The sequence below is a fragment of the Oryza brachyantha genome, chromosome 4 (genome assembly GCF_000231095.2).
Source record: "Oryza brachyantha chromosome 4, ObraRS2, whole genome shotgun sequence".
Taxonomy (NCBI): domain Eukaryota; kingdom Viridiplantae; phylum Streptophyta; class Magnoliopsida; order Poales; family Poaceae; genus Oryza; species Oryza brachyantha.
In genome coordinates, this window is record NC_023166.2 from 18,076,903 (window position 1) to 18,102,021 (window position 25,119).

General features: G+C 40.9%; 4 protein-coding genes across 5 annotated transcripts; 1 reads left to right on the forward strand and 3 right to left on the reverse strand.

Moving 5' to 3' along the window:
• Positions 1-14: 14 nt before the first annotated feature.
• Positions 15-5,559, reverse strand: LOC102718541 (26S proteasome non-ATPase regulatory subunit 1 homolog A-like). Its single transcript, XM_006652729.3, has 13 exons — positions 5,313-5,559; positions 4,317-4,380; positions 4,132-4,237; positions 3,914-4,025; positions 3,642-3,810; positions 3,366-3,500; positions 2,899-3,272; positions 2,641-2,776; positions 2,322-2,570; positions 2,017-2,237; positions 1,680-1,938; positions 793-1,536; positions 15-539 (listed from the first exon to the last, which is right to left on the reverse strand). Exons 1-13 carry the CDS (start codon positions 5,462-5,464, stop codon positions 210-212), a joined length of 3,051 nt encoding a protein of 1,016 aa, XP_006652792.1. The 5' UTR covers positions 5,465-5,559; the 3' UTR covers positions 15-209.
• A 574-nt stretch (positions 5,560-6,133) lies between these two features.
• Positions 6,134-9,348, reverse strand: LOC102718825 (probable nucleoredoxin 3). Its single transcript, XM_006652730.3, has 3 exons — positions 9,184-9,348; positions 8,127-8,618; positions 6,134-7,557 (listed from the first exon to the last, which is right to left on the reverse strand). The coding sequence occupies exons 1-3, from the start codon at positions 9,280-9,282 to the stop codon at positions 6,964-6,966; spliced, it is 1,185 nt and encodes a 394-aa protein (XP_006652793.3). The 5' UTR covers positions 9,283-9,348; the 3' UTR covers positions 6,134-6,963.
• Positions 9,349-9,981: 633 nt separating this feature from the next.
• On the forward strand, positions 9,982-19,970 carry LOC102719102 (YTH domain-containing protein ECT1-like). 2 transcript variants are annotated; one of them, XM_015836517.2, is made up of 10 exons: positions 9,982-10,717; positions 11,105-11,243; positions 16,614-16,687; positions 16,774-16,948; positions 17,308-17,384; positions 17,503-17,740; positions 18,028-18,086; positions 18,238-18,696; positions 18,866-19,078; positions 19,216-19,970. In XM_015836517.2, the coding sequence occupies exons 3-10, from the start codon at positions 16,619-16,621 to the stop codon at positions 19,594-19,596; spliced, it is 1,671 nt and encodes a 556-aa protein (XP_015692003.1). In that variant the 5' UTR covers positions 9,982-10,717; positions 11,105-11,243; positions 16,614-16,618; the 3' UTR covers positions 19,597-19,970. The 2 variants fall into 2 exon arrangements, with proteins under 2 accessions (XP_015692003.1, XP_006652794.1); XM_006652731.3 differs by lacking the exons at positions 9,982-10,717; positions 11,105-11,243 and adding an exon at positions 15,528-15,677.
• Positions 19,971-20,053: 83 nt separating this feature from the next.
• On the reverse strand, positions 20,054-24,308 carry LOC102719578 (serine/threonine-protein kinase STY13-like). Its single transcript, XM_006652733.3, has 3 exons — positions 24,145-24,308; positions 22,934-23,998; positions 20,054-20,890 (listed from the first exon to the last, which is right to left on the reverse strand). Exons 2-3 carry the CDS (start codon positions 23,851-23,853, stop codon positions 20,551-20,553), a joined length of 1,260 nt encoding a protein of 419 aa, XP_006652796.1. The 5' UTR covers positions 23,854-23,998; positions 24,145-24,308; the 3' UTR covers positions 20,054-20,550.
• Positions 24,309-25,119: the final 811 nt, after the last annotated feature.

The window sequence follows — 25,119 nt, forward strand, 5'->3', positions numbered from 1 at the left end:
GCGCTACCAGTCGATACCCAACCCAACAAAAGCCACCGTATGATCTCCATTTAGTTCTCTACGCAATATTCTACCAAATTCTTTTTTCCAACAAACAACAAATTTCCGCGCATTACATACTCAAAAAAAGAATAAGCCATATATAGCAGGGAAGAAAAGGATTTTTGTGGGTTCCAGACCGCTATTACAAGCCTCCTATATTTCTAACATTACGAGGTGTACTCGAAAGGTTGTGGCGGCTGCGGCTCGTCGTCGACGGCCATTGCAGACGAGGCCTGTTGGCCTGTGGCGGCGGTGGTGGCACCTGTGCTCGTGGCCACGGTTGAGGGGGCATCGGTGAGTGCGAGCACCTCTGCCTCGGTCGGCCGCATGTCCTGGAGGAGGATGAATCCAGACGGAGCAGGTTTCACGGGGACGTATCGGCTGTCCTCGATGAACTTGATGAACTTCTCTTGGGTAGGGATGACGCGAGCCGGGTTTGTGAGGATCTGGAAGGTCGGTTCAGGTTCAGGAGCCTTCTTCTCCACCGTGTTATCAACCTGGGAACAAACAGAGTTGGTTATGTGTCAAAAAGAAGAGTTAACAGTGGAGAAGAAATCCCACAACCGCTAGAAGCTAGTGTGCTGAGCAGCCGAGTCTATGTCATTTAACTAAATGGCTTGCAAGCAATGTACCAGCTAGGTCTGGTTATGTGCTGATTTACTGTAATTGGATTTTGGATTTAAACACAATGGGTAAATATTTAAACCAAAAAGTTATAGTAAACCCATTATTCGCATTAGCTATTGTTACCTGCATTGCATCAGCATCCTTCTCCTGAGTTTTGGCGGCCTTACTTGAAGTAGACCCAGAAACTTCTTCTGTTGCTTTCTCCTGGTTAGCTTTGCTTTCTGCATCCTTCTTTGCCCTAGATTTGGCCTTGGCATATGTTGACAAGATGGCCGTTGGCAGTTTGACAGTTGAAGTTGTAGTCTGCTGTGTTGTTGGTTTGGGATACTCAAAGAGGGATGGTTTAGCATGTGACAAGAACTCAAACTTCGGTACATTAAGATCATTGTTGAGTCCAATGAAGGCTGTTGGCGAGAAGGCCAAGCTGATAAAATATAGGAGAGGATACCAGTACCAGAACTGACTGAAAACGGCAAGGCCAACCACAGCGGTAAGCTTGTCATGCTTGTTCCTTGAGAGAAGTTTGATTGTGACATTCCTGCCACCAGCATCTAGAATACCAGAAGCCAGTATGGCACCCATTTTGCTCATGGTGTCCTCGTGTTTGTCAAGAATGATCTTTTCCAACTGACGCCTGAATGTTCCAACACGGGAATCAAAGGATTCATTAGTCTGAATCATGACCATCGCCATAGCAATGAGAGCTCCCTGGCGAACAAAGTCAACAACATCTGATGTAAGAGGCTCTAACAAAGAAATAGCATCACTTAGTCCACTTCCAGCACAGGATATCCCAACAGCTAAAGCAGCACCATAGCGGACATGTGGGTTGTATGATTCAGAGAGCAAGGACACAATTCTTGGAGTCTGCAAAATCACAAAAAAATAGTGAGTTATTGATCAAAGCTATTGATGCTTGTTAACACAGCATAAATTAAGGCATGTTGATAAGTGGAAATTTAAATTGGATAAAGGCATAAAAAAGAGATCCACCATTTGAGTCTGCATACCTGCTCGGGTTCATTGTATAGAACAAATCCAAGAGCCATAACTGCAGTCCTCCGAACATCGTCACTGACATCGGATACAGCAAAATGCAGCAGTTGGTGTATGGCTTTATTATTTGCAGTTCCCCTGTAGGCTAGAGCCAAGGCATACATGCCACCGTAACGTAGTATGGGATCTTGATCTCTTGTCATTTGTTCAATCAAGGTGTCAGCTTCCTCTTCCCTGCCATACACCGTCAATGCAATGCCAAGTGACAACCCCCTATAAAGAGACGGATGTCAGAACAAGAAAATACCACAACATAAGAAATTACCACGATAGTAATTAAACAGCACTGACCTAATAATCTTTTCATGCTGTGTATCATGAGCATAGGCAAGCATCTCACTGGCCTTCTCACTGGCTGTCCCAACCATTAGCAAGCCCATTCCAATACCGGCTGCTTCACCGGCCACAGCACTGTCTGTGTAAAGAACATTCTTTATGTCCTCATATATCTCCTCATCTGCTGTCCCCAAAGCTGCAAGCCCAAGGCCCAAACAGGCTCCATGTTGGATCACCTATATAGTATGCTTAGAAGTAAGCAAAATATGAAATTCATAAATGGCATCTGATTAAAATGACAGGAAAGGAACAAAAAACACCTCAGCACTGGTGTTGCGAAGGCTCTCACGGAGGAATTGTTTGATCCCTTCACCATGGTTAGCATGAATCAAACCCAGAGCATATAGGGCACCACCTTCTGAGTATGGACTACCACCACCGACAGCACCACTTTGAGGTAGGTAGGGGGCCATCAAAGCCCGGCCTTGTTGAAGGTGGCCTCTGTGAATGACACCTAGGCCAGCAGTTGCACTGAATTTAGCCCAATTGGTTGCCCTGCTTAACCACTCCTGCAAGAACCAACATGAGACTAAGGCCAAAATGTTGCATGACAACAAAACAGATAAAAACTAAACATACCAGGTTCTCTCTTAGGAAAGTGTCTACAGTTGTTCCAGCATGCATGATTGCATTGGCACATATTGTTGCACTGTGGCAAACACTGTTCCTCATTTCCACAGCCTGCTTTATTGTTTTCAGAATTAAAAGATCCGACCTGTTAAGACAAGTAGCATCAAATCAACATCAGGCATTTTTTGGACAAAAGGCTCAATCAACATCAGGCATGGAGAGCTGAAAGAGTCTGGTTACCAACGGTAAGCAAGTTAGTCAGCTCACCTGTTGTGGCTATACAAAAACTGCAGCGTCAGCTGGATAGATGTCTCCCCTGACAGTATTCCTTTTATTTTTGCAAGCCTACCAGCACGTGCTACCATTTTTGCAAGCCTATCAGCACGTGCTACCTCATGTGGATCTATTGTGTGAGCACTACCGTTTGGTGTAGCTGTATCATCTCTCATCTGAACATCCCCAGCTGGTTCTGTGCTATCTGTACCCGCATTACCAGTTTGATCATCTGGTAAAGCTGATCCACTATCAGGGTTAGACTCAGGACTTTGCGAAGCCAGACGATTCCTCACATTCAAAAGGAAAGCTTGATTTTCATTTTCAACAAGATCGAAGGCAATTTGGTATGCAAGGAGCGCATCATCCTGGATAAATAACATGCCATCTGACTTAATTAAACTGAGAAAGCATTCAAGTAATGTATCTTAGCAGAGTAAAGATTAAAGAATAACCCATACCTCGCTTCCAGAAAGCAGCTTGTCCAATATGTTTGCCACAGTTTCCGGCTCACCCAAAAACATAAGACACTGGCAAATGCTCAGGTAATCTGGATGTGGCAATGTCTGGTATATCTTAACCAGACAGCGGAGAACCTGTACAGACAGTATATTGAGATCTGGTCAGTTGGCATACTACTAAGTTATGTGTAGTAGTACTTGATGTATGCTAATAACTGGGACACAACTCTAAGATAATAAACAAAGAGCTGCGACTTTGATGCTCCATGCCCCTACCTCAAAGCGATATTCACGGTGATTAACATATTGGTGGGAAAGGTTGATACAATATGAAAGAGCCCCATGAATATTATCACATCGAACAATTGCTTCCTCCAATTTATCCAGACGCCGGCATTCAATGGTCATTCCCATGGCCTGTTGATATTTACCATCAAGGATACACCTGCAATAAAGAAAAATCACCAGAGTATCAGATAATATAAATAACATGTCAATGATCCATCTAAAAAACTGACAAATCGACAAAAAAAAGGAGGTTATCATACTTCTCCAGCATTCGCTCGACTATGGCCTCTAATCTGGGGTCCACATTTTCTACCTCCTCCATGCCTTTAGAAGCTTTCGTCTTGAAACTGGCATACTCATCCAATGCTTTTGCTGAAGAGAGGAAAATCAGGAATTCATTGCAGTGAGAAGATGACTAAAACAAAGATTAGTATGAAAGCAACATTCAAATGGCTGAAACCGTCATGCAACTCCTCACCTAAAAGAGCATGAGCATAATCTGAATCGTCAGATACATCAAAAAGTGGACCAGCACCAAGTGCATAGGACAGTGCATCATTTAGCTCACCAAGGTAGTAAAATACCTGTGTGATATATAGCAAAAATCAGTACAAAAGATATAAAATGATTTTAAAAGTGTACAGATTATGTGAAGGGTACTACCTTAGAAACAACAAGTGCAGCGAGCTGCCTTTGATCAAAATCCTCGTCTTCATACAGGCTCTCACTGCAAGGAAGAAAATAGCAATAGAAACAAATTATAAAAGCTCCATGATGTAGAGTTCATACCAAGTATTCCTTTCTAGTTACATAGAAAGTGAATGCTTTTCAAATATTCAAACTTTGTAGATTTTTTGACCCAACAGTTAGTAAGTTTTGTAAATAAAAACTATATCATTAGATTTATATTTCAAAGTGCTTTCACACCATATTGATTTGTAGCTACTAACAATATATTATGTGAGAAATCAGTGGCCAAAGGGTGATTTTGAAGACTCAACAAGATATCCCCTATATAACGAGGAGGGAGAATAATTGTATGGAAAGCTCCACGGAGTGGGATAAGAACTACAGGCAAAACAATTAGTAGTAGGTAAACACTAGCGTCAAAAAACAAGTGCAGTAGTTGCAGAATTGGAAACATTTGGAACACTAAACGTTTAAAGTCTTTGATTAGTTAACCCCTCATCAGTTCAACCCAACTGCAACTCACTCTAGCAGCCTATCCTAAGGGCGAAATGTCCAGAATTTTGGACTGAGTACTAATTAAGAATGTGAATTGCCAGCAAAAACATGTGAATTGCTTCCAAACTTCGTAGGTTAGTAAGGAAGAGCACAAAAGAACGCATTGAACTCCCCGATTCCCAAAGTTAACAGATCAGAACAAGAGCATAACCTAGTTTCCCAGAGTACAGATCGAGCCGAACGAGTCCAAGCATCTAGGGGAACTTCTCCTTCACAGTACCCATACAACCGGAAAATCGAATCAGCACACTAACAGGCCCGGCTAGTGAAAGCCAGGACGCCGGAATGGATCGAGCAGACACGGCAGGGCAACTATAGCCGCGACGCCAGCGGCGGCGGAAACTAGGTAGAGAGCAGGGGAACCGAACGGGAGACGAGACGACGCAGGAGCGGTGGGATGGGGGGGGGGCTCACATGGTGGGGATGCTGGTGGAGATCTCCGGGTAGAAGAGGTGCACGACGGAGTTGAGGCTGGCGAGCGCGTGCAGCTTGAGTTCCTCCGCAGGCTCCTGCAGCATCGCGAGGATGCCGCTCGCGGAGCTCACCGTGGCCACCGCCGCCGCCATGGCCGCCCGAAAAGCCGCCACCGCCGCCGAAGAGGTGGGAGGTGGCGAGGGTTTGGGTTTGGTTGAGTTCGCTTCGAGACGACGACGACGATGCGAGAAGGAATCAAGTGCCGGAGGATCCTAGGCAAATATAGCGATAGCGCAAGGGGCAAAACGCAAAAATGGTCATAGTCATTTTCTGATTTCCGTCCAAGAGAAGGCTAATAATATAGCCAACAACTCATTATAGTTTTTTCTTAATAATTAGCTGTTTATTGTTAATGCAGGATCCACTTTTTTTTTCTTTGTACAAGCTGATTATAATATTACAGCCCACCACCCATTCTTCTTCTCTCCTTTCTCCTCCTTCACATGAGTATTTAAACAGTTTGTAGGTTGCTATTATACTTATTCTATGCACAACATTTATAGTAGATACTTCGTCTTATCGTTCATTCTTAAAAATAGGTATATAAAAGAAAAACTTTATTTCGGTAGATACTATATTCGATCCCTAAAAATAAAGCATAATGTATATTAAAAAAAGAAACTTTATATCACTTCATAATAACAATATGAGAGAAGTTGATTGAAAAATTAATAAATATATATATGAAGAATGTAATATGGATATTCAGTTTAACTAATAACTTATATTAAGAGATAATATATTTTAGATGGTCATTCAAATTATGGAGTAATAATTGATTGGAAATAACAAATAACAAAGGGATCTTAGTTTAATAAGTACTCCTTAACAAACATAGGCCCTTTTCGTTGAATATGCACAAAGGAACATTTGCTAAATGAGCCGCCGTCCAGTTCTCCCGTTCGGCATTTGCTAAACGATCCACGTAGCATTTGCCAAATGGTGCACAAAGGGATCCTCTTCACTGCTCTTTCCTGCCAAGTGCCAAATCGGCAAATGCTACGTTGATAGAAGAAAGTTCGCTGTTTTCAGGCTGTGAGTTGAGAAATCCCGGAGTTCTCGGCTGTGGCCACATTTGATTGGTTGAAGCGCTGATGTTAAGGTGATTTCTGCAATAACGCTTTGGATGTTTAGTTTCTTGAAATCTAAAAACTCCGTTCAGGGTCTGTCACGCTGTAGTTTAGTGTATATGAAATTCTTCTCTCGATGTTGAGGCTGCACGCTATGTGTTTGATGAAATGGCTGCACGGACAGTCATCTCAGATGGTACATGAATGCTTTGAGTAGTTACATAAATATTTCAAGACTTCCTTGCCATGATTGTATATTATGAAGATTCTTTTTAATAAAATCATCACATAACTGTTATTTTTTTGTTTTTGGAACTTGGAATGTTCAGATCTATCTGCTTATTTCCATCCGTCCATCTTGCATACAAATAAACAGAACCTTAGTTGTTTCTTCTGTTCTGTTGAGACCATAGTAATAGTGTGTTTTTTTCATCACCACGTCACTAGATCTGTTGAACACAATATGCATAAATAAATGCACGCATCATTGTTGTCAAGTATATTTCAAGTACGCATATGTCTCAAATGTTTACGTCAGTACTTTCTTGCACACAGGTTGGGTGGAGATCGAAGTTGCATTGCTTGCAAGAGAAGACCCAGTTTTGCCCTTTCTGTTGGCATTCATCACATATAAAAGCCTTAGTCATGTCCAACTCAAGCTCATGCTCGTGACGATGATCTCTCACTCGGTGAGGCAGGCTGTCTCTTTCCTTTTTGAGAGATTCCTCCATCTCATAAGTTCTTGATTCTGTAAAAGGGAATGCCATTGCTCCATATTTTGAAATAACTGTCCTTCCATCTGTCTTGTACGCTTTACCATCTGGTCCAAGTATCAGGAGTGTTGGGATGCCTTTGATAGTGAAAATCCTACTGAGTTCTTGCATAGTTATGTCAGAATAGGGGATAGAAAACCATGGCATTTCAGTCAGGCTTGCCTGGAATTCTTCCTCATTGCGGTCCATGGAAATGAATATAACCTGGAAATTTCCAGGTCTCAAGGTTTTCAGCTCATTGTACACCTCCCTGAGCTGCTTAGTGAAGGTACGGCAAGGTGGGCACCAGTGTGCCCCGAAGTACAGGCCAATTGTCTTGCCATTAAGGTCAGATATAGGAATCTGAAATAAATAACATAGAAGGCGAAATGGTAAAGCAAAGCAATTATCGGTGCATAGTTACATATTGAAGTTTGTTGGTCCATGCTTCCTTTCAGTATAGTATCCAGAAATCTGCTATGCTGCATCCACATGCCATCATTTTTGTCTCATGTATCTTCAGAAGCTTTACCTATTTTATATTCCATTTGTTTCATTGTTTTATGACTAGAACTGTATGGCAAACAGACATGCAAATGAACAATAGTTAAAAGAACACTACATACTAATCTAGTAATCTTGCACTGCCAGTTCAATGGTTATACAGTCATTAATATTCTATTGTTTGGGCTCATATATTAGCTTGTATTAGTTCACTCTGTTGGGGTTCTTGTTAGATATTACCGTTTGCTATAGGATTGTTCTGTTCACCGTCATAATAGGTACCTATATATTGGGTCCATCTATCAAGTCTGTATCATCTAGCCTGATGTTTTGCCTGAGACATGTTTTAGTTGTTTGACAAACATACGCAATGCATAAACAAGAATATTAGTACATCACCAATTTATATAGGTCATGATTTTGGTTACCTTTATGCCATCTGCACTTATGACATAATTTCTTTCCTTGCAGCCAAGAAGTTCCTGAAGATTACCTCCTTGTCTCCTGGCATCATCCATACCCTCCAGCTCGTGTCTCCTCTTTTCACCGAAGGGGTAGGCGTCTACTCCATACTCCTCGACCAGCTTTACTGCGTCCTCTTCAATTCCAAATCCATCATATATCTTTGTTGACAAAGGAATCAATGCTGGGATGTGCTCAATGTCAAATTGCTTGAATAACTTTTGCCTTAGGCCAGTGTTAAATGGTAAGGCAAGCCATGGCATGCATTTGAAGTGGTCCAAGAAGCTGATCTCATCGTGGTCAAGTGATATGAAGATTATCTCTATATTCTTGCCAGTATTCCTGAGTTTCTTGTAAATTTGGAGTAACTTTGGGGTAAAGTTCCTGCATGGCCTGCACCAATGAGCTGAGAAGAAGAGGCAGGTTCTCTTCCCGTTAATGGATGACAGAGGTACTTCCTGTTTTTGACATGCAAAAACACATTTAGTAGACAACTAATTCTTTATTTCTGAAAGGAAGAGCAACAAATTTCTTTTGCAGTATTGCATGATGTGAAACCGTGAGTTTCTATTTTGGAATTAAATAAGTATAGCATTTTTCCCATCCTTAAGGAGGTATCATGAGATACTACTGTTTTCTATATAAAATTTGGTACCTTTTAGTATCTAAGGTATCAATAGGTACTACAATTTTATATAAATTTTATATAGTAAACAGTGATACCTTATGGTAGGATGGAAAAAATACTCAAATAAGTATGGTACTAATTTGAAGAAAAAAACAACTATGCCGTGTTTGCAATTTATACTTAAGCAGAGAGTTCAGATTTGATCCCGGAACACAACAGCCAATCTCCCAAAGACTAGTACAGTTCTATGGACTGATGTTTGTTTTCTACATTTGAGTTTGTCTTTGATGACAAATAGTATATGCTCAAGAAAACTAGAGCAAATCTTTCTTCAGAACAGCGCAACACAAACTAAGCTGAAGTTTAGAGCTGTCAAAAACTACAATCAATCTCACCTTTCCTCCACTGGACAGAAGAGTTTCAGCACCTGCCAACTGTGGAATGCTCATACATTTCTTGCCTGCTTCAGCAACACCCTCTGCCATCTCTCCCATGTGTGGCAATGACAAGAAGAAACCAAACAACAGCTCAAGTTTTTATGGTTCTGGTGTGTGTGAGCATCGATGCTTCAAGTGGTCTGTTCCAACATGGCTTCCAAGGAATGGCATCTTTGGCATCTAGTCTGTGCAAATGGTAAAAGGTAATATTCTACTAATATGCTCCCAGAATCCAGCAGCTGGGGGTGAAAACAACAAGAAGGCTGGATAATGATAAAGATGGATATCAACAAGAGCAGAAGAGGTGAAACAGAATGAGTGATCATCCTCCAATCAGCATGGATCGATGCTGATGATGTCGACAGCAAGGTGCCTTCTTTTGCTATGTGAGTTCTTTTCTGACGTAATTGCCAACTTGTTTTCTTCCGTAGAATAGCTTCTCATTTGTGAAGCACGATCCGAATATACGTTGAGTGCAAGAGAAATGTGTTCTTGAATGGTACGAATTGTCACAAATTTCGCTGCTTTATCTTGAGGAATCTGACGAAAAGAAATAATCTTTGAAGCTGGGGACGTGATGTGGACTTGATTGGGTCAGGCCCAGGAAATAGTAGGCTGTAGCCCATGCCCAACAATCTCTCGGTCGGGTGCTTCTCCTATCCACTCCAATGGATTTCTGGTGGATCAGAGGAAGAAGACGATGGATGCCATTGCCGAGTTGCGTGCATTGCTCGACAGTTGGTGGAGATAGCACGCCAAGCCTTGCAGCCGGTTTCTACACGGAGGAGCACCTGTTCGTCTTCCTCTCCTCTTGAGGTGTTCCAGACGTCAAAGCTAAATGATTCTTCCGGTCTTCTTGATATGCCAGAAATCAGAGCGACGGATTCTTCTTCCTCTTGGTTGTTTTTTCGTTCCTGTTGCTTGCGTCATTTCAGCAGCGTGTGCTGGAAAGAGAGGAGAGCGAGGAAGTTCTGATGGTGCGTGATTCTTTGGGAGGTTTCTTGGCTCCATTGGCCGTACTCGGGTGATGCCGATGATGCAGGTTATTCTAGGCATCTCGAAGAGGTGGTATCTTCTTCATGAGCTTAACGAGATGCGCCCAAGTGTCGGCACTGTCCGGAACGCCGTTGAGGAGGAGGGGTTTCAAAAGAGGGTTTGCGCATGCAAGGTGTTTGTTGTTGGTTCCCAGAGAAGGAGGGTGAGGAGTTTGATGGTATTTGCCAAGAGGAGGAGTACGAAGAGGCAACCTTGGTGCAAGAGTTTGTTCTCCGATGCATGGGGTTGGCCTCACTGGAGCTCAGATGATGTTCTCAGTGGCGTCAATGGAGAAGAAGAGCTCTGTTTCTAAGGATGACATATTTAACAGATGATCCAATGGAGATAATGAAGGAGAAGGGATTTATTGAGGCTTTCAGAGAGTCTAATTTTATGAGGACGATGATGACATGCTGTTTGAAGGCTGAGTTTTCGAATATGCTTCTACAAACTCTCGGTATGTGTTTCTTAACTTTGCATGGTCACCACACATCATACTTTGTAGTCCATTAATTACTTAGATCCCTGCACTATCTACATTTACTATATGCTGTGCTTTTCTCAGTGTTATTTGGATCCATTAATTATTCTGGTGCTAGTGCACTAACCCTTTTATTATGAAACTGTACTGTCAGTAGCTTTCTCTACCAAGCAATTGCAGCTTTGAAGTAACTGTGCTCTTTGTTGCCACCACAATGGATAAAAATGCATTCCAATGAGTCCTTTATTCAGAATCGACATCAAACAAACACAGATGTGACCAGAGCATTCATGTAATTCATAACAAGAAGAGGATGCGCTCTTAAAAACATCAATATCCTTATTTTGTTTTTATGTTTTTCAGATATGTAGATTCGTCCCCAAGCTATCACCTAATGTACTTAACATTTTCCGAGAAATGAAGAGGCATTAGAGAACTTCTTTTTCACCAGGTATTTTGGCTACTCTCAGGAGGAGATTTCTCGATGAGGGTCGCTCTCCAGGTATGTACTTTCTCTGTGGTATTTTATTCCTCGTGGCTCGTGTGTTATAAGCATGCTTGATAATCTCACTGCATGAGTCATTTTGGTTTGGAAAGTGAGGTTCAACATTAGCTTCATATTAAGAAAAGAATCACCCAGAGGCATAGTTTAAGACCTTGGAGATTATGGAATAACCTTTTCCAATAAATAGAAAGAAAAGTGGTCTGCAACCTGAAATTATTTACAGTTAGAAATTTTAATTACTTGTCGCTGCCAGGAATCATCATCCTTCATTTGACTAGGATTATGAGGCACTGTTTGCTTGGTGAACGAACGCTTTCCCATGTACAGGCCTTGTCTGGAACGGGGGTTTGTTTGGATTGTCTGCCATGGTTGGCTGTCCCACAGGTTTCAGGGTGCCACCTGACCTGAATTTGGTGGTGTTTAGATTGAGAAAATTTTTAGGAGAAGTGTCACGTTAAATGTTTGATCGGATGTCGAAATGGGTTTTGCGGACACGAATGAAAAAACGAATTTCACGGCTAGCCTATAAACTGCGAGATGAATCTTTTGAGCCTAATTAATCCGTCATTAGCACATGTTGATTACTGTAGCACTTATAGCTAATCACGGACTAATTAGGCTCAAAAGATTCATCTCAAGATTTCTTTCATAACTGTGCAATTAGTTTTTTGGTTCATCTATATTTAATGCTTTATTTATGTGTCCAAAAATTCGGTGATGTTTTTGGAAAAAAATTTTAGAAACTTGTTGTATAGATCGCAACATGCATTTCTATTACCAAGTTCCAACAAGATATATACCAGCTGATCATGATGCTAGAAGAGCAAGTTCAATAGTATAGCCAACTACTAGCTCCAATTTATCTATAATCAATCTAATAGCCAATTTATACAATATTTAGTTACAAAGCTTGTGTACAGCTGACTATAAATTAATAGCTCACCTCTCTTCTCTCTTCACTCTTATATTTTTAAAATATTTTTATGGCTAGTTTATAGTTTATTATTATACCTGTTCTAAGTTGTCTTCCTCGTTTGCGAGCCACTGCGACACGACTTCTGAAGCAGCTGGTGGCTGGTGCTACATGATACATACTACTGTAGTTCACCAGAGTTTCAGTACAGTCACAACTCTGTCTATTCTAAGCCAGAGCAGACTGCATCCGTGTAATGTCATCCCAAGTCCAAAATATTTGCTGGTTGAGATAAGATTTAATAATTTTTAAAATTTCGACAAACAATTTATAAATTTATAAAATATAATGAATTTATGATATTATGATAGTATTTTTTGAAGTGATTTTCGAAGTGAATGTACGTGTATTGTTTGTCTTATTTAAATTACACATTTAGAAACTATTGATGAATGAAATTTTAGAAGTTTAACTAAATTTTATTTTAAATGATAAATATTTTTGACCAAAGATATTACGTCCTCGGCGGTCTGCTGTGGTAACGACTTTGCAAATGATATATCCCATTTTTGAAATGACCCATTATTCATGCATGATCCAGATTGCTTCAGAATTCAGATGGTACAACTGGTGTCACCCAGATTATCGCAATCCGAGGTGTAGGGCCCCGTTCAAATCCAATGGATGGTCAAGCTAAAAAGACAACGCCTTACGTGTAAACGAAATTTATATAAAAGTCCCTGGCCTGATGTTTTTAAAGTGATATTTCTATTTTTATGGTAACTAATTTAATCGTTTATATACTCGTTTGACTACTTGTCTTATTAAAAAAATTAGAAATATTATTTATTTTGTTTATTATTAAAAGTAGTTTAAGTATTACTTATAAATTTTTATATTTACACTAATTTTTTAATAAGATGAATGGTTAAAAATTATAAGTAAATAAGTTAGAATCTGATATATTATAGGACAGACGGAGGTAGTATTAGCATCCTTCAAACACTCACTTAGGATACCGTGGAGGTGATTCCGTTAACCTCAGCCTTTTTATTTCCGATCAGCGTTGACTGACTTGCCACCTAGTAGGAGAATGGTTCTTGGTTTCCTACGTGTGACAAGGAGAATGGTTCTTGGTTTTTCACGGCCATCTCCCTCACACGCACGCACGCACGCACGCACCGGCGCATGTCTTGTTTTCTAACTAGCTTTTGGTTTGCTTCAGCGCAGGGCATTCCCCGCCCCGCCGCGCACGCACCGCACCGCGGCAGGTTGGCTTGGCTTGCTTCCGATAGGGGAGAAGAGAACGAACGAGTCACATATATACGGTGGTACGACACACGTAGAAAGTCCTCACGGTATTTCTTCTGCTTTACCTTACCTTAGCCTCGAATCAGAAGACGCTGCCTCGTCTTGGCCTTGACCTTGACGACACTGTCACTATGCGAGGACGAGAAGCGAGCTGACGATGATGATATAGTGCCCATCTTTTTGGCTTATTTGGAAATAAGTGTAACAATATATTTATTAATGAAAAATAATTTATAAATATAAGCTATGATAAAAAAACCTTCAAAATCAACTATAAATTTAGAATAAAAATTTTAAATTTTAGCTTATATAAACATATGTACGAAAAGACACTGCATTCCGACTCAGCATTCACGGCTTTCATACTCGGACTACAGATCAAATGAGGGGTTGTTTAGTTAGCAAAAATTTTTACTAAAAGGGTCACATCGAACGTTTGATCGGATTTCGGAAGGGGTTTTCCAACACGAATGGAAAAACAAATTTTATATTCCGCCTGAAAACTGCGAGACAAATCTTTTGAGTCTAATTAATCTGTTATTAGCACATGTTGGTACTGTAGCACTTATGGCTAATCATGTTCTAATTAGGCTCAAAAGATTCGTCTCACGATTTTTCCCATAACTGTGTAATTAGTTTTAATGTTTATGTATATTTAATGCTTTATTTAGTTATCTAAAGATTCGATGTGATGTTTTTGAGAAAAATTTTTGAAAACTAAACAAGGCCTAAGCTTTTGTTCTTCTTTTGGTTTCTTTTGTTTTGTTGCTAGTCCAAACTTTCCTCCCAAGAATAAGGTCGGCATCAGTGTGACAGGATAAAAGAGAGGAAGAAAAGGACGGGTGAAAGGCATGGCACCCATCCAGAATGGGCAATGTCAGGGTTCATAAAATCAAACCACTCACAAAACCGGACAAAGATGGATTTTTTTCGGTTTTGCAGGAAACCGTTGACCACTAGTGAAATTTGAATAAATTTTGTCAAAAATTACTTTTTTTTGATCTTTTTAAATTTGACCGAAAAATCAAGCGGTTTGTGTTCTTGAGCCGGCCTAGAAAGTCTTTTTTTTGAAAAAAAACGACAACTCTTCATAGGTTTTGTAAAGTATGGTTAAGCATTACTGTTGAGTTCATTCAAAAGATAAACTTTAACCCATTACCAACGAATGAAAGGACAAACCAGTATGCGCACGTACGGCATGTCGTTTTAACCTTAAATCAGTAACCTCGTTAAACCTATCAATAGTGTACGCCTGTTCGTTTCCTGTTGACTGCAAGTTCTATTATCAGCGATTTAATAGTTTTTTTATAACTGACTTAATAGTGATTGAGTTGAGTAGCCACGTTGGGTAGCCCTATAACTAAAGTAAAGGCGAGAGACAAATGGAACTTAAAAAAAGATTATAGATGGAGTTTGTAGTTCTAGTACTCCTTGTTCAATCTAACAACCTCTCCTTTTGGAGGCATGGGGAAGGAGAGGTGACAAGGACAATCTACAAGAGACACTACCGCAGCTAATAGCAAACAGATAATAAACGTTTAAATGTAACTACATAAGTTTAGGGTTTTGTCTAAATGTATCTTAGTTGTGCGAAGACTGAAATGTTTTTTATATGATTATATCACCTTGAAATAATTGCCAAAATAACAGATCTGAATTATAAGAAAACATCTAATATAAACAATTGGGTTCACTTTTAGTTCTTTGACTTGTTGCTTAGACTAATATCCCGGTGTCTAGGTTGTGTTCTTTTGTAGCGCTACGGTATTTCTCGATTTTTTACACGTATGTTTCTTAAACTATTAAATAATATATTTTGCTAAAATTGTTTTATATTTTTAAAGTATATTTCTATTTTATAGTATTTAATTCTACCATTTATATCACTGCATACACAAAAAAAAAATCACATACATAAAAGAAAATGAGTGACAGATTTTGGGAGGGGCGATTGAGTAATACGTATAAGTGTGGAGGGGCGTGTTGCATATTACATGGAGCACATATATAATGGGGACAGTGTTGCCGAGAGTTCGCTCGATATTTTCCCACTAAATTTACAGAATTTCCTTCCTTTTTTTTTTGTTACCCAGTTAAGTTCTTAAACCCTCGCTGGTAGATTTCGCCGCGAGATTCCCCGCGCTTGTTTGCTTGCTAGTTGTTGATCTTGGAGATGGCGGCGGCTCAGCAGGCGCAAGATTCAGCTGGTTCGTTGCTTTTTCCCCCTTTTCTTTCATCTTGATTTGGGTTCTTTTCATTCTTTCTGACTTCGCTCGTTTTCCTGTTGGATTTGAGGTGTTGGGTGGGAGTTTTTGTGTGAAGTTGCTATCTTGGCGTTGCTCTGTTCGCAATTTCATGTTTTGCTGGTCAAAATTAGCTCCGAGCTGCGATTTATACTACGCAGCTGTTCTGATTATGTATATATCGTTTGCCACAGCTGTAGCATTTCTTTGGCGAAGCGCTCTGTTGCTGTAAAGTCTCGAGCTTTTCTTTTGTTTTATTCTTTCATCTATTTTTCCCTTTGTTTTTAGGAAAAATTGGATCAAGAATCGCGGTTTTTGATGCCACTTTTTTTTTCCAACATCGATTTTGCTAGTATTGATTTCTTGGGTTTCTTTGTTAGAATTTTACTAAATCTCTTACATACTCCATTTACTCCGTAAGTTCGTAGGGTACCTAGTTGTATGCGAACTGCCAATATCAGTTACACAGTTTGAGTAAGTAATTGACCTTTTATATGGTAGTTCGTGATGTATTGCTCCTAGGTGACTTCTTGTTGATGTCCTGATCTTATAGAAGTGTTCGTCACTGAACAAACAGACACGGATAATTTACAGTGCAGTGTATGATGGGACTTGTTGTTGATGTCCTGATCTTATAGAATTTATGCAACTTTAAGTAAAAGCTAGTTGGAAGGGCCTCTACATAATTTTTCACTATAAGAATTTTTACCGTGACTCTTGTCTGTTTAGCATGTTAGCGACTTTGTTATTATTTCGTCTGTACAGTTGTACATGAGAGTAGGTTACCTGGCTTGCTTGCCAATACGCAATAGTTCCCTTTTGTTAGATTCCATCTCTACTTTGCCCAGATGCAACTTAATTTACTTTACTGACTTATACATGGATGTTCATATTGAACAGATCACATGGGGCCTACAGAGTCACACCTTGTGGTTGAGAAAAATTCTTCTACAAGTGTGATTGTCAAAGAGCAGGTTGTTACAGTGATTCTCCTTGTGGCTATTTTCTTTCTCTTCACAAATGTTGAAGTATTACTAACAGATGATTGAGATTATGTCAGATTCTCTCTACCGAAGATCATAGTTTATCAACGACTCATTTGCGTGGTGCAAGTTCCTTAAAATCAACAAAAAGTGGTCAAGAGAAGGGCAGCTTTTTGGGTAAAGGTGGAGAACAACATTTTGTCTACCAGTCCAATGTGTATGCCCCTCAGCCACATACAGTCTTTTCTGGAGGTTAGAGCACATTTTTTGTTTCTCTCTCTTGATGCTTACACCCACCAACACATTGTTTCATCACAAGAGCCATGCATTAAAGACACTACAGAGTTGCATTTGTTATTAAACTGCCAAATAGATTTAGATTTTAGTTAGCTGTGTAGTTTCTATATGGAGTACATTTAACTTCATGCACTTTGAGAAAATCAATGGATTAATTTCTGTCTGGGCACTACAGTGGCAGGAAAATCTAGTCATTTTGTTCCCCATTGTTGACTCTGTAGAACTGATTTGCTCTGTTATTTTGAAAAGGTAACATATTACCCTGTTCATGAATGACAAGTCCTTAATTTGGTTGAATAATTTTCTTTTGACAGGATACTTCAATCATCTGGGTCAATGGGAAGAATATCCACATGTCGCCAGTGCAGATGGAACTGACACTGCATCTCCTGTAAGTACTGGATTATATTAATTCCCATCTTTTCTTGATGTTTCACCATCTTGTTTTGCCACAGTAATTTTACATCAAGGGCTGATTACTTATGTAATCTCCTTCATGCAACCTTCAGGTGATGTACAGTTCTTATTCCCCTGTGCCAACCATGGGAGACAGCCAACCGTATTTCCCTTTGCACTACCCTCTGTCAAGTCCTTACTACCAGCCACCTGCTTCTCCTAGCATGGGATATTCAAATTCTGCAAGTGGAATGTCGCATTTTGATCCTATGCATGAGTATTGCCTTCCTGATGGACTTTTGTATTCACCAACTCCTGGGCTCCACCGGTCTTTCAGTTCCTTTGATGGAAGTAAGATTTTTATTTTTGATCTTTTTATGGCTTCTCATGATGTACACAGATTTTGATACTTGTGTGCAATGCCGAAATATTTTATTACCTCTGGTTCACATGATAAGATGTTTTGGTTTTCCCTAGATTCATATGGATGTAATGAATTTTGACACATATATAAAACATATACATTGATCCATAAATATATCTAGATATGGCCAAAACATCTTATAATATGAAACGGAGAGACTAATGTATTAGCACATGGCATTTCCTCTTTTAATGATTGTGTGAAATTATTGTAGCTCAAATGCAACAAAGTGTTCCTGGATTTTATGGACAAGGGAACATACCTTCTGGAATGGTATGTCATACTCTGTTGCAATTGTATCTTGGGATCTTTCTACTGATTATGAGTGATTGTGGTCCATAGTTGATTCTGTGGGATGTTTGCCATTGGTTATTGTGCCTACTGTGCTTGTTTTCAAGTACTGATGGCTTACATTCTCTTGCAGCATCAGGGATCTATGTATGGCTCTGGATCATACAAGGCACGGCAGCAAATTGGTAATTTTGGTGGCAGTACACCAAGTTGGGGTGCTGGCAGTCGTAGATTTAGTCCCCTCGACAGGGGCTTCAAGCATGATAAAGGCTCTCTTGAGTTTATGAATGAGCAAAACCGTGGTCCACGGGCCACCAAACCCAAGAAAGAAGTGAATAACTCTTCAACTGAGGAGAAAAATAGGAAAACCCAATTAACAATTGATTCTAGCTTGTACAACCAACCTGACTTTACCATTGAATATGAGCATGCCAATTTTTTTGTAATAAAGTCATATACTGAAGATAACGTACACAAGAGCATAAAGTATGGTGTTTGGGCCAGCACTGCTAGTGGTAACAGAAAGTTGAATGCTGCTTACCATGAAGCAAAAGAGAAAGAAGCCAATTGTCCGATCTTCTTGTTTTTCTCGGTATGATTATTTCTATCATTGCCTGTTCTTTTCTCTTCTATTTCTGTGTCAAGATAAAAATGAATAGGAAAGGAAGTATCTATCCTCTTGACTTACCATATTTAGGGAGGTTTGCCTATGATGCAGTTTTTCATGCAAAAGTGAGTTTTCATCTTTGACTTTCTCATAGGTTAATGGCAGTGGTCAGTTCTGCGGTGTGGCTGAGATGATTGGACCTGTGGACTTCGACAAGAGTGTTGATTACTGGCAGCAGGACAAGTGGAGTGGCCAGTTTCCTGTAAAATGGCACATTGTTAAGGATGTCCCAAACAACCTTCTTCGGCACATCATTCTTGAGAACAATGACAACAAGCCTGTGACCAACAGCAGAGATACACAGGAGGTAAAACCAATGTACATACTGGCCTTTGTATAGTTCAAACTAATGATCAGATCATAAATTTAAGTTTTGCTTTGTCTTGGCGGGTTGTCTACCCATGAGTCTTTTCTTTAGCAGTTACTAACATGGCAAACTCACAGGTGAGACTGGACCAAGGACTCCAGATGCTAAAAATCTTCAAGAATCACGTGGCTGAGACGACTATCCTCGAGGATTTCGACTTCTACGAGGAATGGGAGAAAGCCATGCTGGACATCAGACAGCGGCAGAAGCAGCAGTATGGTGATTCTGAGCTCCAGAAGCCGACGGAGGCCAAGGAACCAGTGGACCTTGTGACCCAAATCTCAGCCACCTTTGCACGGGCTGTCCAGCTGGGAGAAACCAAGGGCAGCAGGGAAGACAGACCAAAGGTTGATGATGCTTCTTCTGCTGCTGTTGCTGAGGACAAGCCTGTTGCTCTTGTTAAGACTGAAGAATCCTTAGCAGATTCAGAGCCAAGTCCTCTGAAGGAAGGTGGCTGATATTTCTCCTTTCACATCTAATACGGAGCAGCAGCTGGGTCATGTGATGTTAACATGGAAGCAAGTATATCAAAGGTGGTTGATATGTGTGAAAACTGGAAGAACTGCTGCTTCTGTGCTGGCACCAATAGGCAGGCTGGAGATGAAGGCTTTGGTTCACCTCCAGTTAGGTTATGATGTATTAATGCCAGTCCCAGTTTCTTCCATGTCCATTTCTCCTGCTCCACAGGAGCCACCAAAAATGGTGCTCAGTGGTTTAGCCATAAAGGAAAACTGCATATATAGGCCAGAGCTTTGTACAGCCTGCAGTTAAATTAGGTTGCCTTAATTTTTTCATACGATAAAATTTCTGCAGGGAAGTGCCAAAGTTCTCCTGTTGAAATGACAGTTTTGCACTGTCTGTAATCTCTGTTGTATCACTGTCAATCAATAAAGAGACATGGAAAGAAAATATGGAAATATAGTAGTCTCGCTGAACATTTTACACTTGTAAATTCATCAGTGGCAGGCACTAAAACTCACCCAATAACTAAGAGCTGTAGTGCTGTACCTAAGGAAAGGGCCAGAAGAATTAACTGAAAGCTTGCTATTATCAGAACTCTGCCACCTTAACAAAGACATGCCGTGTCATTCCAAATTATACATTCTATATACTCTCAACGCAATAGAGTTTGTGCATGTCCCAGCAAGAGGATTATAACACATGCATAAAGCACAGGAACATGCGTCAGTTACAACGAGAGGAAATCTGCATGATGTTTCCACAAAAGGGTAAAGCCTAACACACCACAGCAGTCTGAAAACAGCACCCTAAGAGAAATATTTCGAAGATAAAACTGACTTACATAGCATACACTCAAGTTGGAATTCTACTTCAACGACGCAGAATCTAACGTGCGAACACTGGATTATACTTCCTTCCATCAAGTTCTTCTCAACTCTCTGTTGTCTGATTTAATCAGTTGTCATCGGTTGGGAGATGCAACACCGAAATCGGGCCTTGCGGACTGTGCTCAGGATCACCACCTCAGCATGCTCCAGCATCCTGACAACTTCAGTGAATGGAGGACGAACGTCAGGGTTTGGATCCCAGCACCTTGTCATGATTTCACTGAGAGCAGGCAAGCAGTCCTGAGGTATGGCTGGACGGACACCCTTGTTCACCACAGCAAATGCAGCTTGTACTGCTGTCATGTTAGCAAAAGGGAGCATGCCAGTTATGAGCTCCCATAAAACAATGCCAAAGCTATAGACATCTACTTTCTGGTCATATGGCCTGTGCTGAATCATTTCTCTGCAAGGATGAAAGTAAGGTGAGTCAGCAGTCAGCACTCAGCACATCAGCAATCAGGTTAAAATGAATATAATGAACATATTACAATTTAAAACAGTAACTCGGTAAAAAAACAGTTTGTTGGTCAGAATCCTGTTGAAAAATATAAATTTGTACTACCACATGAAGTAAAACATGATGCAGTCAGTATTGGCAAGTTTTAGCTTCTATGCTGTTTTCTTCTTTTCCAGACTAAATAGAAACAAAAGTGGCTGAATTTGGTAAAATTGAATACTTGAAAATAGAAATTACATGAGACAAAATTAAGGCCTGATGCCTAAAGTGGTTGGATTTCTTGTAGAAATAACTATCCAATTACTTTATAGACCATCAATGTTCATGTATGTGCCGCTAGAGAAACTCCACTTGGTAGACACAACATGGAAGCTAGAAAGTGTGGCCTAGGATATAGACTTCAGGACAACTCCAACATGAGATTATACACAGCAATTCTGACCTTGCATGATAAAGTGAGAAGAGAGAGAATGTGTTGGCTCTCAGGCAAGAGGTAGCTCTACACATGCTACAAGAGAGATGCGATAAATAGATAAATGATAGAAAGAAACAGTAGGGTAAAAATATAGCCACCTTATAGCTCATCTATTGTACATGTTAACTATAGCAGTATTTCTAGATGGACTTATAGCTAGTAGTTAGCTCTACTATTAAACTTGCTCTATGATAGCAAGTTTACAGTAAAGTCAATTTACTAGCTAACCTCATATTATAGTCAACACATATAATAGATGGGCTATAAGGTTGGCTATAATTTTTATCTCCTATCTCTTTCTCCTACCTTTGCATTTAATGCATTTTTCTTGGAGTGGGTGTAAAGCTAGCTCTTGCATGAGAGCCAACCTTACTTCTCTCCTCTACATTAGCTTATAGCCAACTTATAATCTATTGTACTTGCTCTGATATGTCAACCTAAAATCCTTAATGCTCAAAGCTAAGTGCAGTCTTAAGCAGGGCCCAACAAGAACTTGCTACATTGCTTGATGACCAAAGAGAAGCTTAAGGTGGGTCCTACATGCTAATAAAATGCATTCCCAGAAGTTCCCATTTCCTCCCTTCCCTTTCTCTCTTGGCAAGATCGGAGCCCAGGGACAAGTGGTGAGTGGTTGTGACCTCAGAGGTCCAGAGAATCAGTCATCGGGCAGGTCCCAAGGATCTGGGAAGTGGCACCAATTTGATGCCAGGCATGTAGATCCAGAGGGCAGAAATCATTGGATTTACGGGATGGCATAGCCCAATGGATCCAGGCCCAGTGAGTAGCATCCCCATCAAGCAGATCCAGCATTGGCAACCGTTGGGCAGTGAACACAGATCAGTCAATGACCTTGCTCGGCTTCAGAGCTTAAGGCCCCCTCTGAACTTTGTCACAATTTAAGAGGTCAGGTTCTAAATGCTTATGACTCACTCTTATTTGTCCATATTGTGGTTGCCTCTAACTTGAATGCATCCTTTAGTTTTCTGCTTATGCATATGCAAGCTGACATATCTTCTAATCAAAGCTTCTCTTAATTGCCCAAATAATAAAGCATTAATTTCATTCCATCTATGCAAATACAGCCTAAAGGCCATCAATTAGTAAAACGAGGAAAATGTTCTATAGAATGCATTGCATCTGCTAGAGAATATGGATAAGAGTAGACTCTAGAGGATCTGATCACTATGGTAGATAGGATTAGTTTCCATCTATAAGGTTGCTTGAGATTCAAGCCATGTAACTCTATTTATACACCAGCCCCCAAGGCTCAATAATCAATCCACTATTCTAGACATATCTCCTGCAATCTTTCAGAATCAACAGACTATCATACTTGGTGATAACGCCAGCATTGTATGCTAGACCAAATTCTCACACCATATGCATTACTAAATAATGTTAATGTTCAATGATCAAGCAAATTTCTCTTAACCAAAAATAAAGTGTTGATAGTGGCTAAAACTAACAAACATCATGCTAAAAACAGCAGTAACTTGTTGCTTTGTTCAACTTACGGGGCCATCCAACGGTAGGTTCCTGTTTCAGGTGTCATCCCCTCAGTTTTTACTTCAATCCGGGCAACTCCAAAGTCTGCTATCTTGATTGATTTATCACCAGAAATCAAGAGATTATCTGACTTAAGGTCCCTGTGAATGAACCCAAGACCATGGACGTAGGCCATGCCCCTTGCAACATCCAAAGCTTGCTTCACAGCAAGCTTTAGTGGAACTGACCTATTCTGCCGCTTCATCAGAAACTGCCTAACTGAACCACCCTTTGCATACTCTGTCACAATACACCAAACCATTGGCTTCCTGCATGCTCCAATAAATTTAACTATGTTTGAATGCCTCAAAGTTGCAAGCATCATAACTTCCTGCACAAACTGTTGTTCCATTAACCCGGCTCTCTCTGGATCTGCCTCTGGCCTCTCCAAAAGCTTAATGGCAACATCCTCCCCATTGTAGGTGCCCTTGTATAGCTTCCCAAAGGCTCCCTGCGCAAAGGGCATCCCCATGTGGAGCTTACCCAAATCGATAGTCCACTCCTCGTAGTCCTTGAGCGTCTCGGTCGGGTACCTCGGGTCCATCAGTGCCTGCGCCAGTGCATCGTCACTCAAGGCATGCGACACCCGCCCAGGACGGAAAATGCTGTGCCCAACCGAGTAATTGGCCGCAACATGCCCTCTAAGGCCCGGGTGGTTGAGCATCCTCGTATGGGAATCACTAGAGCCGACGCTGCTATTGTCCACCGACATTGCAACGGAGCCGCCGCCATGCGTGCTGGTCTGCAGGCTATTGAGGCTGTCGATCGACATGTTTGAGCTCTCGCCGAGCTTCCTGTAGTACGCCATGTCGCAGAAATTCCCACCAATGTCGTCACGGCCAACGACTCCCCCGCCCATCATGCCGGCGAACTTGGGGCCCTCGACCATACTCAACTCCTCCCAACCAATCAACGCCTCCGACGTCTTCCGCCCTCTTCACCAGCTCACCTCTCCTCCCCGCTCCGCGCGCGGGCACCAGGGGCGGATCTAACTTCGGGCATGGGAGGGTTCAAGCTGAACCCCCCAAATTTCCCTGGAAGCAAACCGCCATTAGCGTTCAGATTAACTCAAAGGACCAAAGCTTAGCTTCCACATCTACCAGAGAAGCTAAGCTCAAGGCAAAGAGAAATGGTGAGGGCGGACGGAAATGGGGGGAGAGGAGGACGCGTGCGTGCTCACCGGCGAGGATGCGGCGGAAGCAGCAGGACGGCGGCCGCCGGCGGGATGGAGATCGGCGCAGGCGGCGCGGAGGAGACGGGGAGATCGACTAGGTCAGGGTGAGGAGGAGGAAGAGGAGCAACGCGTCGTCGGAGAGGCCGATTCCGCTGTGCTGCTGCTGCTGGTGGTGGCGTTGGCTTTTCTATGGCCGAGCTAGATTAACCACGTCTCTCTCTTTATTTTTTAATTTTTTTAGATACTAAGCAGAGGTAAAATTCTGCGTACTGTGAGCCTGTGAGCTTAACGGTGGTGGGTTAATGAAGCTAACCACATTATGGAAAACGGCTTTGATGAATCTAATTACTCACTGCTGGAGTCATGCAATTTGTGGTTAATAAAGCTAATCTCTTTGCTGTTTGGATGCTATATCAAAATTGTCTAGGTTTTATATCGTACTTGTCTGAGCTATAATAATCAATATAAAAAGTTAACTTTCTCAAAAAAAATAAAATAAAAAAGTTAACCACACTTTTGTAAAAAAAAGAGTGTCGTACCTTTTTTGAGTTAACCATTCATGGAACCATGAAAACTAAGGTGTAACATGTAAAATTCTAACCTATTTAAATTCGTCTAACATGAGATATGGCAATCCTAAGCAATATTTAGCAATGAACTAAATAGCCTATTGGTCTTTCCCTATTCCATTCTTTTGTGGCTCAGGGCTGGCTGGTGAATTATCAATGACCTGGGTGCCTCACCATATATATCACAAAGGCAGCAAAAATGCCATGTGACACAATGACGTGTAATCTGCGAGAGTTAGTGATTAATAATTTTCAATAGTGAGGAGAAAACAACGGTACCAACTACCCAGCACACATTATAATACATAGATGGATAAACCCATGATAATTTTGTTATTGTATTATGCGCGCCTTGAACGGTTGGGGATTTCTACGAGGATTCCTTCTAGTTGGTAAGTAAAGATGTATGTCA

What these genes read in the sequence shown, in the direction of transcription:
- LOC102718541 (XM_006652729.3), bottom strand. Translation starts at nt 5,464, where the DNA reads ATGGCGGCGGCGGTGGCCACGGTGAGCTCCGCGAGCGGCATCCTCGCG. An exon ending in TTTTTGTATAGCCACAACAG is followed by an intron (nt 2,777 to 2,898) that starts GTGAGCTGACTA and finishes TTGTCTTAACAG; the next exon opens with GTCGGATCTTTTAATTCTGA. An exon ending in CTTTCCTAAGAGAGAACCTG is followed by an intron (nt 2,571 to 2,640) that starts GTATGTTTAGTT and finishes TGGTTCTTGCAG; the next exon opens with GAGTGGTTAAGCAGGGCAAC.
- LOC102719578 (XM_006652733.3), bottom strand. Translation starts at nt 23,853, where the DNA reads ATGGTCGAGGGCCCCAAGTTCGCCGGCATGATGGGCGGGGGAGTCGTT. An exon ending in ACCTACCGTTGGATGGCCCC is followed by an intron (nt 20,891 to 22,933) that starts GTAAGTTGAACA and finishes TCATCCTTGCAG; the next exon opens with AGAAATGATTCAGCACAGGC.
- LOC102718825 (XM_006652730.3), bottom strand. Translation starts at nt 9,282, where the DNA reads ATGGGAGAGATGGCAGAGGGTGTTGCTGAAGCAGGCAAGAAATGTATG. An exon ending in TTCTGTCCAGTGGAGGAAAG is followed by an intron (nt 8,619 to 9,183) that starts GTGAGATTGATT and finishes TGTCAAAAACAG; the next exon opens with GAAGTACCTCTGTCATCCAT. An exon ending in TAAGTGCAGATGGCATAAAG is followed by an intron (nt 7,558 to 8,126) that starts GTAACCAAAATC and finishes TATTTATTTCAG; the next exon opens with ATTCCTATATCTGACCTTAA.
- LOC102719102 (XM_006652731.3), top strand. Translation starts at nt 15,644, where the DNA reads ATGGCGGCGGCTCAGCAGGCGCAAGATTCAGCTG. An exon ending in ACATACAGTCTTTTCTGGAG is followed by an intron (nt 16,949 to 17,307) that starts GTTAGAGCACAT and finishes TTCTTTTGACAG; the next exon opens with GATACTTCAATCATCTGGGT. An exon ending in GGAACATACCTTCTGGAATG is followed by an intron (nt 18,087 to 18,237) that starts GTATGTCATACT and finishes ATTCTCTTGCAG; the next exon opens with CATCAGGGATCTATGTATGG.